At 19.1% G+C, this 17603-nt stretch overlaps 3 protein-coding genes across 3 annotated transcripts; 1 reads left to right on the top strand and 2 right to left on the bottom strand.

The window, feature by feature from the left end:
- Nucleotides 1-197: 197 nt before the first annotated feature.
- SRAE_X000207300 (Dbl homology (DH) domain and FYVE zinc finger domain and Pleckstrin homology domain and Zinc finger, FYVE/PHD-type domain and Pleckstrin homology-like domain and Zinc finger, RING/FYVE/PHD-type domain and Zinc finger, FYVE-related domain-containing protein) lies at nt 198-3739 on the bottom strand (the record flags this gene model as incomplete). Its single annotated transcript, XM_024643662.1, has 7 exons — nt 198-234; nt 279-436; nt 495-788; nt 835-2128; nt 2194-2323; nt 3065-3274; nt 3544-3739. 7 exons carry the CDS (start codon nt 3737-3739, stop codon nt 198-200), a joined length of 2319 nt encoding a protein of 772 aa, XP_024499544.1.
- Nucleotides 3740-9142: 5403 nt separating this feature from the next.
- SRAE_X000207200 (Hypothetical protein) lies at nt 9143-10933 on the top strand (the record flags this gene model as incomplete). The annotated part of the gene is made up of 4 exons (XM_024643651.1): nt 9143-9385; nt 9441-10398; nt 10440-10687; nt 10733-10933. The coding sequence occupies 4 exons, from the start codon at nt 9143-9145 to the stop codon at nt 10931-10933; spliced, it is 1650 nt and encodes a 549-aa protein (XP_024499543.1).
- Nucleotides 10934-12088: 1155 nt separating this feature from the next.
- SRAE_X000207100 (Period) lies at nt 12089-16456 on the bottom strand (the record flags this gene model as incomplete). Its single annotated transcript, XM_024643640.1, has 5 exons — nt 12089-13301; nt 14840-14955; nt 15014-15280; nt 15337-15629; nt 16423-16456. The coding sequence occupies 5 exons, from the start codon at nt 16454-16456 to the stop codon at nt 12089-12091; spliced, it is 1923 nt and encodes a 640-aa protein (XP_024499542.1).
- Between the last annotated feature and the right edge of the window lie 1147 nt (nt 16457-17603).

Below are 17603 nucleotides of genomic sequence, written 5' to 3'. Positions count from 1 at the left end.
TAAAATTTCTTTTTATTTATTTAAAAAGCAAAATACATATGTAAAAAAAAATACTTTATACATTTTAAAATTTTAAAAGATGTAAAAATTAATTTGTCTAGATAAAAAAAAATTAAGTTAATGATCAATATATAAATAATTTTTTTTGTTAGCCATAAGTTAATATAAAAAATAATAATTTCTTTCTTTTTTTTATATTATTCAATCAATCTGTCCTTAAATAGCAATTTAAATCTAAAAAAAAAGTTATTTTTATTAAAATTTTTAAAAAAATTTACTTTTCAATTTTACGTTCATTCTCTACACGAAATTTGTATATTTCAGCCTTATTCTCTAAATTAACTATTGAAAAAATAGCATCATATAATGAGTTTTCATCAACAGTAATACGATATGATTGTTGAGTTAAATCAATTTGTTTGAATGGTTCAAAATCCTAAAAATATAATTTGATTAAATTAACATAGTTTAGAAAAAAAAGAAAAAATACTTACAAATTCACCTTTAAAAATACTAAATATATTTAAATTAGAAAAATCTACCCATCTTTTAATCTCACCAGTTTTATTTTTTTCAAATATTGATATTTTTTCAAATGCGATATTTTGAGTTTTGCGAAGATGATGATTTTTGGGTGCCTTAAATTTTTTGGCTTTAAAAATATGTCCAAATTCTTTTTTAATATCATAAAAACATTGTGGACAGACTTTATATACATTTGTCGAATCTGGATCAGCATTTCTTGACTTTGGTATTGGAGCTTCACCTGTACAACTTGAACAAATTAACTAAATATTATATTATTATTATTATTATTTAATATTTATAACTTACAAAACCACATAGACGACAATGATGACGTCTCAAAACACGTAATTCAACACCACAATTTGGCATTAAACATATATTGCTTTTTTCATCAGGTATCCATACAGCTTTATATAAAATTCCATCATAATTATAATCTGTTTGTATATCAGGATTATTTTGTTTCATTATTTTAACTCTTGTATCTTTAGCATTTAATGCATTTTCTTTAATTTCTTTTAATTTTGACACCCAAATATCTCTTTGTTCTTTACTAGAACAAATAAATGCTGTACTTTTTTCTCCCGTCATAAGTTCAAATTGATTTTCATAATCAATATGATCTTTTACTTTAACTTCATAATCCTCAACATTATATACTCGAATTTTAGATGAATCCATATATTTACCAATTAATGAACAATTACAGATAATTAAAATATCATTAAATAATATTAAATATCTTTGTAATTTATCACGTCTTGCTTGTTTAGTTAATTCACCTTCATATATAAATTTACGACATGGATGAATAATATTATACTTTCCATGAAATCTTTTATTTAATTCTAACATTTTTAATGAATTTTCTTCTTCTTTTAAATCAACATTAACTTGGTTTGCTAAATTTTTAACTAATGTTATTGCTTTTAAACTTGAATCATATTCTTCTGGATATAATGATTGATCAATTGCTTTAGAATATCTTTCCATTAATAATCCATATCTTACTAAATTTTGATGAACAGAATCTAATTCATGTAAAACAGTTACACCCATCTTTCCTGAAAAACCATTTTGTCGTTGATCATTTATTGTTTTAATATTAAGCATATTTTCTTCATATAATTTTGTTAATTCATTTAATTTTTCATTTTCAAGTAATGCTTTTCTATATATATCAGCAACATCATTTTTTCTTCTTATAAAAACAGAACAAATTTTTAAGTAATGACCATCTTTAAGTAAAATAGATGCTAAATTTGGACTAGAATTTCTCCAATTCATTAATAATAATGTAAAATGTTCTAATAATACATGATGTACATTTAATATTTGTGATAACGCTTCAGATATTTCCTCAATAATTGGATATTCTTTTAATAAATCTTTATTTTTGGGTGAATTACTTCTAATAAATTCTGGATAGTCTTGGCTTATACTTCGTAATTTTATACAAAAATTATACTCAACTTCAGCAATTTCATTTACTATTTTTTTTAACTTTTCACTTGTATCCTCATTAAGAAATGAAAATAATATTTCTTCTATTTCTTCTAAAGTTTTTAATCTTTCTATACTAGTATTTGCGAATGTAGCTCTAAAACGTTTAACAAAAATAAATAAATTAAAAATATTTTTTATTTTTTAATATTAGTTACAAACCTTAATGATTTTCCACCAGGACTATTTTTACTTTCTATTGATTCACTTCTTTTAATTGGTAAAATTTTATTTTCTATTTCATTTTTGATCGTTTCATCATTATTTAAAGACATTTTAGATTTTAATGTTACTAAAAATAAATAAATAAAAAAAAATAAAAATATATTGAAAATGATACTATATATATTATATATATAAATACATATTTTGTTATTTTCAATAAAATATTTGACTTATATAAAAGTATCTAATAATTTTAAATTTTATTAGTAGTCGTATTGTTAACATTATTAACAAAAATAACATCTTTAAAAGTATTAAATAGATAAAAAAATTTGATTATTATTTATTAAAAATATTAAAAAAAAACACTTATATAAGTTTTTTTTTTAAAAAAAACTTTCACACACCTCACTACAAATATTTTTAAATATTAAATATGGAAACAATATATAAATAAAAATTTAAGTCACAATAAAATATTATATTTTGTAATATATTAAAAGAAATATTTTAAGTAGATTATATACATATATTTTATATACATTTATATGTATAACACATATATAAATATAATAACTATTAAATAATCGGTGTATAATAAATTATATTGTTAAATAGTTTAAAAAAAGTTTTTATTAAATAATGGGAAGAAAAACTTTTTTATGTATATGAAAAAAGTTTCTCACACAATAAATTTATTACACAATAATTTATACCAACTAATTATCATAATGAAATATAATAAAAAATTTTTTGATTTTCACGTATCATCGGAAAAATTGAGATATAATTGCTTTCCATAAAATATATAGAAATAAATGAATAGGAATAAAGTTGTAAATATTTGATAAAGTAACAATGAACCTACCTTGTTGATTGTTATTTTTATAAAATGATAATTCTTCTGTATCATATAGTCTTTTTGAATTCTTTGGAACTGGTGGTGACAATGTTTTATTTTCAAAATCTTTTGATCTATTTAAAGTTAAATAGTTTGGTTTTGGTAATGGAATTGGTTTTTTAAGTATTTTATGTTCGTTAGAAATTATATTATTCTCATGAAATGTTTTTGAATTTCCTAAAAAAAAATTTTTTTTATTTTAAATATAAAGAAGAAAAAAATATATTTAAAATTACTAGATTAAAATAGTAGAATAATATATAGAACTTAATAAAAGTTTAAACAAACACATTATTTAATTTTAACAAATATAAAAATCAATAATTATATTTGTTAAAAAATATTGAATTACTTTCATTTTTTTAAGATAATCATACTTTATACATATCAATTATATGTTTAATTGTAACTTTAATATTAAATTTTTTAACAATCAATCAACTTACCATTATTCAATGATTGTTTTTTTACTCCAAAAGTAGGATAGTTTTTATTATCACCATATAAAATATTTTTTTTGTTAAGTATTGCTGTAAGTTCTTTAACAGATAATGCAGGTTTTGTTTCAATACCACTTGGTGATTCATGACCACTACTTTCGTTTAACAATTTAAAATCATTAACATTTGTTTTTGTACCCATAATCAAAACTAAAAATAGAACAAATAAGCAAATTTACAAAAAAAAAATAATAAGAATTAGGAAAAAGAATAATATTATATTAACATTATATTAACATTATATTTTTTTTTATGCGAAAAAAAAAGTAATATAAATTAGATGACAACGATTAAAACAGGAAAGTATTGAATTGAAAATTTTATACATTATATAAAAAAATTTTGTAATATCTCTAAAATTTGTTTTAAAAACTATGATTGTTATTTAAAAAAAAATGATAATTATTGGATAAATATATATGTTTAATATAAAGTTATTGCATGTTTACTATATTATATAAAGTCGCAAAAATAGATGCTTAATGTTTGTTTTTTGTTAATTGTAAATAGAATGACTCATCTATTAAAGTTACTTTAAGTTTTACAAAATAATATAGTATATTATATATAAAAAAAACTATTTTTGTTTAACGATTATTTTAAAAATGAAATTTGGTAAATGTTGTAATTTAAAATTTAAATAACATTTCCCTGTAATAAATAATTAATAAAATTGATAAATTTTAAGATTAATATAAAAAGTAACATAAAATAAATAACTAAATATTATATATAAAAAAAATTTATTTCATTTCATTAAAAGATATTTTTAATAACTATGCAAAAATGACAGTAAATATTCTTAAAAAAAATAATATTGTGATTTTAAAATAAATTTCAATTTACTTATTATTATAATATTTTAGTTAATCATTAAACATAAATAAAAATATTGTATAATAAATTAGATTTTTATTAAAAATTTTGAATAGGTATAAAAATCAATTTATATTTTAAAATCAAAGAAAAATGTCAAAATATATTTTTTCCCTATTACAACTTTAGTTTGTAAATTATATTTTGCAACTTTGATCTATAACAATAAAATAAATTAATTAAAAATGATGTATTTAAAATTACAACAATAATATAAATATATTTTATTTTATTATGCTGATGAAAAGATATTATTTACAATAACAAATATAATTATTTTTAATTATTCTCTATCTCTAATATAAAAAGTATTAGTAAATATTTTAAAAATAATTTTTTTGGAATTTTGTATTATTCTAAGTAATATTTTTAAATGTGAATATAAAATTTTTGTTTCAAAATATTTTGTTAAAATTTATATATTATAATTAATACTTTTATATCTAAATAATCAATGATTTAAATAAATATCTAAAATTTATAAATTGAATATGATCAATATAAATAAGAGAAACGATTAATAAAAGTGAATATAACATTTACTTTTGTTCTATTCAGTATGGTACTAGAGAAAGTAATATAATTTGTACTGAGACCATACTTTTTCAACACAATACCAATATAATACCATTTGAATTATAATATTTATATTTATTTTAAAAATATGGTTAAAATTATACAAAATAAATAAAATTATATCATGTTGTTGGAATAATTTAATTAAAAAAAAAAGAATTTTTTTTATACTTAAAGCATATAAAATAATTAATGTATTTATTTTAATTGATCTGAATAAACAAACACGTCATAAAATGTATAATTTTATTTTAAATTTGATAAATTAATTATTTTTAAAAATATTTTTACTATTCCATGTGTCAATTTTTAAATGCTTCAACAAAATTTTTTTTTTATATATTTTTACGTAATATTTTTATTCATTATAAGAAATTAATTCATACGTAAAGAATAAAATAATAATTTAATATTTTATATAAATTTTTAAAAATTTTTAAAAATATATTTATATATAATGTGAATTTTATTATAAAATAACTTTACTTAGCGATTAATAAATTTTATCATTTTGGACATAATATAATTCAATTTTATATATTTTTTAGTTTGAAATTTGTATGTTTGCATGCTTAACATTTCACCTAACAAATTAAAATTCTAATAGACTTATGCTTTTTTGAGTATTAGTTGCTTTTTTACACTGTAAATAATTGCAGTTTTATTTCAATAAAGTGTTATAATAATGATAAATATCCTTAATTAGCTATTTATGACATTAATTTGTGTACCCCAGTATATTTAATTGATATATTTTTTCCATTAATTTTACTAAATTAATATATTTATTTTTAAAACACTGATTCATATTATATGTTTTTTTTTGAAATTTTACAGTACCATTCTAAAATTATTTTATTTTTATTATATTTTTCTATTGATAACAAATTCTTCTCGAATGAGTATAAATTAAAAAAAAAATAATTATTGCCATTGAACCAGTTTTGTTTAATCGATTAACTGAAACTTGATTGTTTTGGATAAATATTTGAAACATTAATATACTTATTTCGGCATTTATGACAATATAAAAAATTTTTTAAATGTGAAACTGAGAAAAACAAATAAAAAAAATATGTAAAATTGTGCTTAAAAGTAATAATTTTTAATAAATAAATATAAATTGTTTTGAAAATTTTTTAAACAAAAATAAAATTGTAGGTATTATAAAAAATGAATTAAATGTTTTTATATATATATTTATATTAATTATTGTAAAAAAAATATTAATTTTTAATTAATCAAATCCTTTTTTGAAGCCAATATTATTTTTATAAATATATAACCATACAATAGTGTTTAATTAATGTTATAAAAAGAATAATAAAAAATTTTTTATGAATGTATGGCAAACTTATTGAATTAAAAAGACATAAAATTTTTACAAGAATCAAAGTTTTTTTTTTATTTTTAAATATTTTGATTAATTTAATATAATTTATAATAAAATAGATTAGTGATATTTAAATTTTGTTATAGCAATGACTAAAGGTATATATATTTTATTTATTTGTCATTATTGTATCTTTTCCAGAAAATGAAATTTAATGCCTGTATATGGTAGTAAATTAACAAAAATTTAAAAAGGCACAATTTTACTATAATTTAAAATTATTTAATGTATCTTTTATGATTTCAAAGCATCCAATTATCCTTTATATAATGAGGATAATTTTGTTATAACATATCTCAAATATATAAGGTTATTAATTTAAATATGGCCAGCTTTTTATAAGACACCTCATACATGTGTTAAATAAATTTTTTTATATAGTTATAAATTTATTATAAAGAAAAAAAAAATTTTTTTTTTCATTAATAATATTTCCTTTTACTTAATGTAAAGAATTTTAAATTTTCTTTTTTTTTAACTTTTTATAAATGTAAAATTTTTTTTATTTTTAACTATACAATTTGCAAAAAGTACATATAATATGTCTAAAAATTTTTTTCATACATACTTAAGAATATAATAATTGTTTATTTTAAAAAGATAAAAGAAAATATATTTATCTATTTTATGTTAAAAACAAAAACAGTAAAGCCATATATTGTTGATTGTGTAATATATTTAGTTATCCTTAAATATAAAGTAAAATGTTTCAATTAGACTGAATTTCAAAAATTATTTAAGCAGATGTACCATTGCGCATACAACTTTTTAGAATAGATTGTTGAATAAGTAATTGGATAAGGTTTGTCCAAGTCTACTATATGAAAATATTATTCTGAAATATATATTAAATTATCTTTTTTTTTCCAAGTTAAATATTATATATTGTTCATTTTTATATCTTTATTTACAATATTTTAATTTTTTTTTTATATATTTATTTAAAAAATGTAAATCTATATTTTTTTTTATATATAATAAAAAAAACCATAAAAATAATTAGCGTGTCTGTTTTTAATTATATAAAATACTAGCAATTTATGGATTATTATAGGATTAAATATTTTTTCATTCATTTTTTTGATATTTATAAAAAAAATAAATAAATATATTATTTTATACGTAAGTAGAAAATAATGTATTATGTATAATAAAAACAATTTGCATAATTATGTAACAAAAAATTGGACATTTTTTTTATTAATATTGTCAAATATAATTTATTAAATTAAAAAAATTTAAAAGTCATAAAGTATAAAAGTTTATGACAATTAATATTTAAAAGTACATTTACTTATTTTATTTTTATACTATAAAAAAAAGAAGTAACAATTTAAGAATATTTTATCTTTAATGAGAAAATAATAATATCCAAATTAATATTAATTAGGGAAAATGGTTTTTAGACAATTAAAGTATTCTTTTAATAGTACTATTAAACAAATATTTTCTTATTATTCTATTAAAATTATTTTTTTATGAATTATATATTTTTATAAAATTATGAATTTATTTTATAGAAATTTTAAAAATACTTTTAATTGATAAGAAATTTACTAAAATTATAAAGTTTGTTTATATCATAAATAAAAACTTATTAATTTATATGTTAAAAGTGACATAAAATTATTATTTATATTTAAAAATAAAACTAATGAAAAAGCTTTTAAGTTATTTTAATTTTCATAACAAAATATATCTTTACCCATTATAATATATTTATACGCATCAAAATAACAAAAAAAGCTTTTTTTTTTAAATATTTTAACATTCTTCAGCTATTTTAATTATATTTTAATCAGAATAAATACTTTTAAATTTTTTTAATGATATTTATATTATATATTTACAGCATATTTTTATTTTATAACTTTTCTTAATTTAACTTAATTATTTTAATTTTTTTACTAATGTTATTTTTTTAAAATGCTAAAGATAAAAAAATGCTTTTTTTAATGTTTTCGAAGTTTATGGTAAATAAAAAAAAGAAAATTGTTAACAAAATTTTTTTTTTTTACAGATTATGTTGAAATACATATTTCTGAAAAATTTTTATGTTAATGTGAATATTCATAAGATTAGTTATTATTAATAGTATAGTATGAAATTTATATATATCTATTTAACGAAATATTTTCTTTTCCTAATAAAATGTCAGTTACTGTTATGATATATTTTCATAAATAGATTTTTTTTTTTCTTATTAAAGATAACAGGCATAAATTTTTAAATTTATAATTTATGAATATATTTTTAAAAATTTAACGAATTATAATTGTATTTCATTTTATGTTAACTGGTTTTAAAATCCTACATTATTTTGTCTAAACTATTTAAGATAGTTTTTATTTTTTTTAATACAAAGTGTTAAATCTAAAAATAAACAGATATATAGTTCTTTTTTTAAATCGTTAAATTATCATTTATTCTTTATTTTTACTCAAAAAACGTTTACATAAGAAAATAGTTTAAACGTTATAAAAAATTAAAGTTTGTATAGATTTTTGACATTTACTTAATCCAGTCGAAAAAAGTTAAAATAAATTCTTAACACTTTGTTTTATTTTTTTTTAAATATTTATTTTCATATATATACATGTTTTTTATGAGACTTTTTTTTACCAGATTTTCTAAAAATTTAAAAAAAAAAATTTTTTTTTAACAATTTTAATAACAATATTTAGATTTTTAGTTTTAAATATGTTAATAATAACTGAAAATGAAAATATTCTTGAAAGATTACGAATATCTTTAGATATTGGTGATGATAAATCATTAGTTGAACCTGAAAAATTTGAGGCAGATGCAGCAGTTTTTAATTTGAAGAAAAATTTATTTAATTTTTGTAGTACTAAAATTGGTTATTTTATTTTGATGGGAAAAGACTTTTCAGAACAATATCAACAATTAATTGTCAAATGTATACATCAAGTAATTGTTCAGGTATCATTTATTCATTTTTTTTTTCTTGACTTATTGTTATTATTTTATAATTCAGAGTGGAAAAATTAAAATACTTATACTTAAAACAGAAGTTAATCCTGAAGATAATGGTATTTTAAAAGATATAATTAATAAAACAAAAGAATCATGGTATTCTCTTTGGAATTTACAACTTGAAAAGACACTTAATTTGTCTGAGTCAATAAGTAAGACAGAAAGAAAAGGAAAACTTGAAAAATGGTTACATTTACCGAATATTGATGTGGCATTGTTGTCTTTTGACGACCCAAATTTACATAAAAATATATGTACTTTTTTTAATATAAACCCCATTGGATATATAAATCAAATATACACAGAATCTTTAAAAGACATTGATATATCAAATGATAATTTGTTTGATGGAAAAAAATGTGATATAAATAATTCTCATTTAACTGGACATGAATTACCAAATAAGCCACCAGCTTTAAATTGGACTCCTTTTCCAAGATACTCAGAAGTTCAAATATCTTTAAAATATAAAATACTTAAGGGCTGTTTAACTGAAGATATGTTTAGATTTATAATTTCATTAGCTGGAAAATCTTATAACTGGGAATATAAGTATGAATGGATTAATGGAATTTTGTTAAGAGAGGATGTAATAAAAGTTACTATTATACGTAATGATATTGATGACGACAAATTTACATTTTTAGAAATAGCTGGAAGAGTTGATAAAGATGAATTAGATGAAGATTATCTTATACCAATGAAAGCAATATGGCCACATTTAGCTCGTGTTATTAAATCAACATTTACTTATTTTGAAAAAAATGATACAATACCATATATAATGAATTTACTTTTAATAGGTGATATTTTTTTTGAAAATGATGATGCTAATTTTAAAATTGAGGCACGTTCTGTTGATATGGTTCAAAGTTTTACCTCAATTGAAAGACTTGGTAAAGTTGCATTTCGTGCTCATGATAGAACATGGCTTTTAAATTTGTCACAAGTTTTTCCAGGTAACATATTTTATTCATTATAGTAAATATTTTTTTTTAAGATATTCATCCAATTTGTGATACTGATCTTTGGAAAACAAGACTTATGGTATTTTCAAATGACAATGACAAAAAAGATATGAAAACAAAAAATGAGCTTCATAGTCAAAATTCATTAAAACAACAAAAAGATACAAAAATTTTGGATGAATCAAAATTAAATAATCAAAATTCAACATTTTTAAACGTTACTTCTCATAAAAATCGTGGTCGCAAGGTATCTTTTGGTGGGATTTCTTCTTTTCCTATAGTAAGTACAGGAAATAAACTTTCTCTTGCCAATTGTATTATACAGGACACAAATGATAATGTTATTGCAAATGATAAAACTATTGATAATAACAAAAATACTTCCTGTAATTCAGAGAAAAATAAAATTGATAAAACAAATGAAAATAAATTGAATGAATATAAAAATAATTATTCAATTCAAAATTTTGTTGATGATATTTTATTAAATGTAATGAAAAATGTTATGGATGAAAAGAATGATTAGTAAATTTTTAATATCTTGTATTCAACAAAATGTTCTTTTTTTTTCAAACAACTTCAATAAATAAAATATATATTCCTTATACATCTTTATTACAAAATAAATAATAATATTAAAAAAATTTCAGCAAACAATTACAAAGTATAAAATTATAATTAAAAAAAAAATGAATAAAAAAATTAAAACAAAGCTCGAAAAATAAACAAAAATTGTTATGTTTATTCTTCCGACCGGGAATTTCTAAATGTTCACCGTTTTAAATGGTACACTAGAAATTTTGGGAAAGACTAAGTCGGGCGGTGAGACGGTTGCTTTTTAAAAAGAAGCAAGTAAAACTTTATAAAAAAAAAATAATTATAAAAAGTTAAAAAAAATAAAAATAAAAGAAAAATGTGTTCTTTATATAGTGAAAATGTTTGTTTTATTAATGATGACTTTTAAGGGTATAAATACCTAGAAAATAATAACCTATTCATGAAAACTATCTCATGGAGTGATAATAACTTCTCATAAATAGGTAAGTTAAAATTAAGTCAAAATTAACCTCTATTTTAATATTTTTTCATATCATAGGTAATTTAGTTTAATTGTCCTTATATATTTCTGATATCTATCTCTTATCTAAGTAATCATCGCCAATAAATCTCTTATTAAAAATTTACTATATACATGTGGCAGTTCACATTCAATTGAATATGCTGGTTGGGAGAAGAAATAAAATTTTCTTCAATATAAAAAAGAACTGTTACATATATAAAAACACAACATTTTAATATCAATAGAGATCAAATATTTCTGGCTTTCATATAAGAGTAAATTTGAAATTCTATTAAATAATATTATGTTTAAAAAAACAAAATAACTTGAATGCAGCAAAATCTAATAATTTTTCATTTTCTGGATTTTCCTATTTTTTTTTTAACTTTTTTATCTTAAAAATTTGTATTTTTTGATTTCTTTTTATAGGAAATTCTTTTAAACTGCAATCAATATTTGCTGAATTTTACTGATAATTATTTGATAAAAAAAAGCAAACTAATACAAACAATCCAAAAGTTTCATCTAAAAAATTGCTCCATAATCTTTTGTTATTAAAATTATAAATAAACATATATAGATATATTGTTGATATTTTGAAATAAAAAAAATATACACTTTTCAATCTTCTTGTTGAATAGCATTTGTACTATCAGTTGTACTTGGACGAATATCATTTGTAGAAATAGTTGATTGTGGTGTATTAGATGTACTTCTTTGCATTAACCTTATACGTTCTTGCCACATTTTTAATCTTTCCTGTTCAATTGTTTGAGTATGATTTCGAAGATTTTCAATAGTTAATGGTAATTCAACGGAACATACAGGAGAAAAATTTCGCATTGATTGTTGCTTGTGTAAATTTGTAATATTATTATTATTATTATTATTATTATTATTAGTTTGTTGCATTATATCATTATCAGAAATAGTAAAAAGTTTTTGATTAATAAATGTATTTGTTGCTGAAATTGTTTGTGATGTATTTTGAAAGTATCTATGAACATTATCAAGATATTGTACTTGTTTAGTTGATAAATTGACTACTGGTTTTTCAATTATATTAATATTTTTTTGTATATACGTTGATGGATCAGTATTAATTGTTACCATTATCTTATTTTTTTGAGACATTAAATAAGTATCATTAGTTAATGAACTGAATGTATTATTGCAAGTTGTTCTATATTTATCATTAAAATTATTATAATCATAAATACATGTTTGATATTTATTTGGTTCAGCTAAAACATCAATCCCACCATCTTTTAAAAATTTTCCTAATTGAAGATGATCATCACATATTTTATGCCTACCAACAACCATTTCAATATTATTATTCCATGGATTAACATAGCCACACCATTCACTATTAATTCTTAAAATATGTCCACTATGTGTTATAAAACGTACATTATCTGTTTTAATAATTCCAAAATTTTTATTTTGTCTTAATAAATTGTGTAATGTAGATATAATATGTTGATCATCACGATATATAAATTGTTGTATACTTTTTCCAGTCATTTCACTAGGAAAATGTCCAAGATAAGGAATACTTTTTGCATCCAAATATAATAAAATATTTGAATGATTATGACGAGTAAAAAATGTTAAATCATCATTCATACTAAAATTTTTAAATGCTGATGGAATTGTAAGAAGATATATTTTTGCCACTTTTTCAACATTCATATTTGGTGGTATAAAACCCGTAATTGTTTGAGTTGGTTCATTCGAAGTAGGTGTTAAAGCGCCATTTAATGATGTTCTATTATTTGATGAATCTCCAAAGTCACATTGAAGTTCACATGGCTGAATTGAACCGTTTAAACTAAAAGTAAATTATTATAAATATAAATATATATCAAATTTAATAAATAAACGTATTAATTTTTTTTTTAAAATAAAAATACTACAACAAAAATATTATATAATATGATATTATATTTATATTTATGTTTCAAAAAAGAAATAAAGAATGAAATAAAGAAAGAAAGAAAATAAATAAATGTATATATATATATATATATATATATTATTTTATGAGACATTATTGGATCAAGAAAAGAAGCAATGATATTACGTAATGATACTGGTAGCTTTTATTTTATTTGTAACAGGCGGAGTAAACTCAGAAATGTCACTGACCAGCACTAAACGTTCCACACTATTTGTGGACAAAAGAAAATAATATATAATAGAGGTTAGCTTTAGGGTGATAAATATGTAAATTGACTAGCAAGTGAATAAATTATAAAAATGTAGGTAGAGACGTAAAATAATATTATTCATTTGTAAAAGTGCATTTTAAATTTTAAAAGGTCAAAATTTTATAAAAACTTTGTATATTTAATATAATTAAAATAAATTATTCATTCAACTTATAAGTATATAAACTTTGATAAGTATGCCATCTCGTACCAGGAGGTACAAAGAATAATGTCTTGTCTTAAAATAGAATATGATAAAAAAAAATTTTTATTGGAATAGCATTTTGATAACAGAATATATATTCTTATATTACCATAGATGGCTATTAGTGAATTATTTTATGCTAACTGCATAAAGTTGTGACTGGCACACATATTTTTGAATTAAAGCTTCTATTTGAAACAAAGATAAATGAAATAGCTTCTTATAAAATGATACGAGTGGTACCTGATGACAAAATTTGCAAAAATATTTCTTTGCAATTGGAACTGGTATAAAAAAATGATGGCACTAATAATAACTGACACATTCAAGCACAAGTAAATAGCTTTTAACTCTTGTACAAGGTCGTGATAACCACTTATCATTGTGTAAGTATATATGGTTAAATTTATATGATATAAAAAATATATGCTTTTTAATAAATAAATTAATAAAAATTATAAGATTAATTATTATAATTACATGTTTCTTAAACTAAATATAAATATCAATATTAAAAAAAAAATAAAAAATAATATTAAAAACAAAATAATATATATATTTTTTTTAATAATAAATTATTTTTTTGAAAAACTTTAATAGTAGTTATAACAAAGTAATATTTTTACTATCATTAGAAATAGACAAAAAATATTGTTTTATTGCTATTCTTTTTTTAATTTATTAGTTTAAAGGATGTTTTCATTGTAATTATAGTAAAACATAATTAATTTCTTATGTATCTTGCTGTACCATTGCAATAAAAGATGCAGCAAATCATACGGAATATTCAAAGACAACAATACACATAACGAACCTAATACATTGGTGTCGGTCTGTGTTGGGGTACATGACATGATTAATGACCAACTATAGACTAATGTTATATGAAGATTCTTTGGATATATAAAAGTATATTTATAATAAATTACAATAAGTATTTTTACAATAACTTACCATTCAAAACGAGCATATAATACTCTATTAGATTCCCCAGAAAAAGCATTCAAAAGGAAATTATGTGCAGCACTTCCGCATAACTTTGATAAAAAAGAGATTCCTGTTGAAAAATTCTTAAATAACAAAGATATAAATATATATATATTTTTTTTTAATTATATAAAAAACTACCTTTTCAAATTCATGATCAACAAAATGATTTGTTTTTATTATAATTCCATATGGCACTGAAATTGTGACAACTCCAAGTAATGATCTATTAGAAGGGAATGTATTAACAATTGAATAGCAATTTGTTTCTGTACTTTCATTAACATTTTCTTCATCAACAATATTATCAAACTTTGTAATGTCAAATTGTGTTGTATTCTTAGGAAAATGTATTTTATTTTTCTTTAAATTTTTTCTACTCTTTTTAATTGTTTTTCTTTTAATATTCTAAAAAAAAAAAATTAAAAAAAATAACATAAAATTATAATAATATTAAAACAAACATTTTCTTTAATCTTTTTTAAACTTTTTCTTTTAAATTTATTAATATTAGTATTATTATTTATAGAAAAAGATTGAGAATTTTGTTTGGTTATTTCTAACAAAATTTCACCACCATTTTGATCCATTTTATAATTAAAAAAATATACATATATAATATATATATATATGTATATATATTTAAGTTTGAACAGGTTTGATTGATTTAGCACTATTTTTCCTTCATTAACAAATCCTTTTACTAACTTTAAAAGTTTAAAGGAATAAATGATGAGAAAAATAGTGTCGAACCAGGCTAAAATAAAATAAAAAAATAAAGGTTAATTTAGTTCAATTATTAAATAATAAATATTATTAAAGAAATTATATAAAAAAAAAAATTAATTCTTTATATGTATAAAATAATAGTACAATATTATAACTAAATATTTTATGAGAAATAAATTTATTATATATTATTCAAAAAAAGAAAAAAAATTAAACTTTGATATTAAAAATATTATAATATAGATATTATAAAGTAGTGATTAAATATTAAAATATCTTCATAAATAATAAATTAATTTTTCATAAACGTTAGAAAATCATTTTATATAATAATAATTAGTAACACAACTATATATAAAGTTAAAAGGTATAATATTTAATGTTAAGGAAAGCTATATATAAATTGAAATAATCTTTATTTATTGTTGTCAAACAACGATATGAACGTTAAATGAGATCACAATTATAATATACTATTATCAATTGAACAGTACCACACACGCTTTCATTTATTAAAATTTATATCTACAAAACGGTGGCGCGAACAAACGTATATATTCGGATGGCTCAAAAATTTTTCTTACATATAACAATTCGTGCTTCTACCGCCAATTCCAATTTATTTAAATGGACATAGATAAATGGTCATTTTGTTGGTAGACACTAACAGTGACTATAATAAAAAGACAACCATAGACATATATGTTGTTAAACATAAAACGACCATTGTCACAATTGATAATCATAAACCAACGAGTGGACACTGGTTATGAAATAAGTAAAGTAGATGGATAAAAGTAAATTTAATTATGTCTACGTACCGATACGAACAGCCGGCTGGTGCAGACAGAGCATTTAAGATTAGCAGTGCTAAAGAATTGGGTAGTACAAGTGACGCACTTTATTTGCAAACACGTGTGAGGAGTAGAGATGAAAAGTAATACAACATTAATAATCAAAAGGCTATCATTCGACTTCTTGTTGGTAGATACTTAAAATAGCCTGTGCCTCTTCATATCATTTGTTAAAAGTGGATAAATTAACTGTGAAATAGTACAGGGTGACCACAGTACAATATTTTAAAAATATTTATTACATCTTAAATTTGATATATATTTATGATAATACACAATCATACCAAATTTAAATAAAATATGACATTTTCAAATCATTCTTTATTTGATAGCAAACAATACAATAATTAATGGAAAACATTTTTTCTTTAAATATATCTAAATTAACATTTTATTTTAATGTGATATCAATGTTCAAACACTTTTATAGAAAAATATTTATCTTCTATATTTTAAAAAATTATTATATAATCATTATCTTGCTTTTTATTAATAAATGACTTATAAAGGTTTAAATAAAGTAAAGAAAATTTAAAAATTATCATTATAAAAAATAATTACAGACACGATATATAACATTTAAAAATTTATTAATATTTAAATGACAAAGAAATTAAAAAAAAAAAAAAAGATGTCATATAACGTGTTAAAAATTATTTTTCTTAAGTTAATTTTTTTTTTCCTTATATAATTTTCAAAATATCAACAAAAAAAAAACAAACACTTTATATAAAAAAAAGCAATATATATAAAATATTTTTTTATTTTTCTTTTTGCCGATAATAAGAGATGATTAAAAATAAATTTTTTTTTAAAATAAAGTATAAACTTTATTATTATGATCAAAATTTATTTAAAAATTAATTAAATTTGATGATAAGTAAAACAAACAAACTTTACAATAAATATTGATATAATTATTTATATAAAAAAATTTTTTATTATAATATAATAATTAATATAAAGTAATAATAAAAAAATTGATCAAAAATTTTTATAAATTTTCTTTAACAATATTTTAAACTAAGTATAAAGTATGTATTCTATATCCATATTTATTATACACAATATTTAAAACTTTTTTATAAAAAAAAAAATTAATTATAAGCAATACATATATAGTTTTATATAGTATAGTTATAAAATTA

Source organism: Strongyloides ratti, scaffold srae_chrx_scaffold0000004 (genome assembly GCF_001040885.1).
Source record: "Strongyloides ratti genome assembly S_ratti_ED321, scaffold srae_chrx_scaffold0000004".
Classification (NCBI taxonomy): domain Eukaryota; kingdom Metazoa; phylum Nematoda; class Chromadorea; order Rhabditida; family Strongyloididae; genus Strongyloides; species Strongyloides ratti.
The sequence above is the reverse complement of the archived record's forward strand: the minus strand, read 5'-3'. Positions and strand labels throughout refer to the sequence as shown.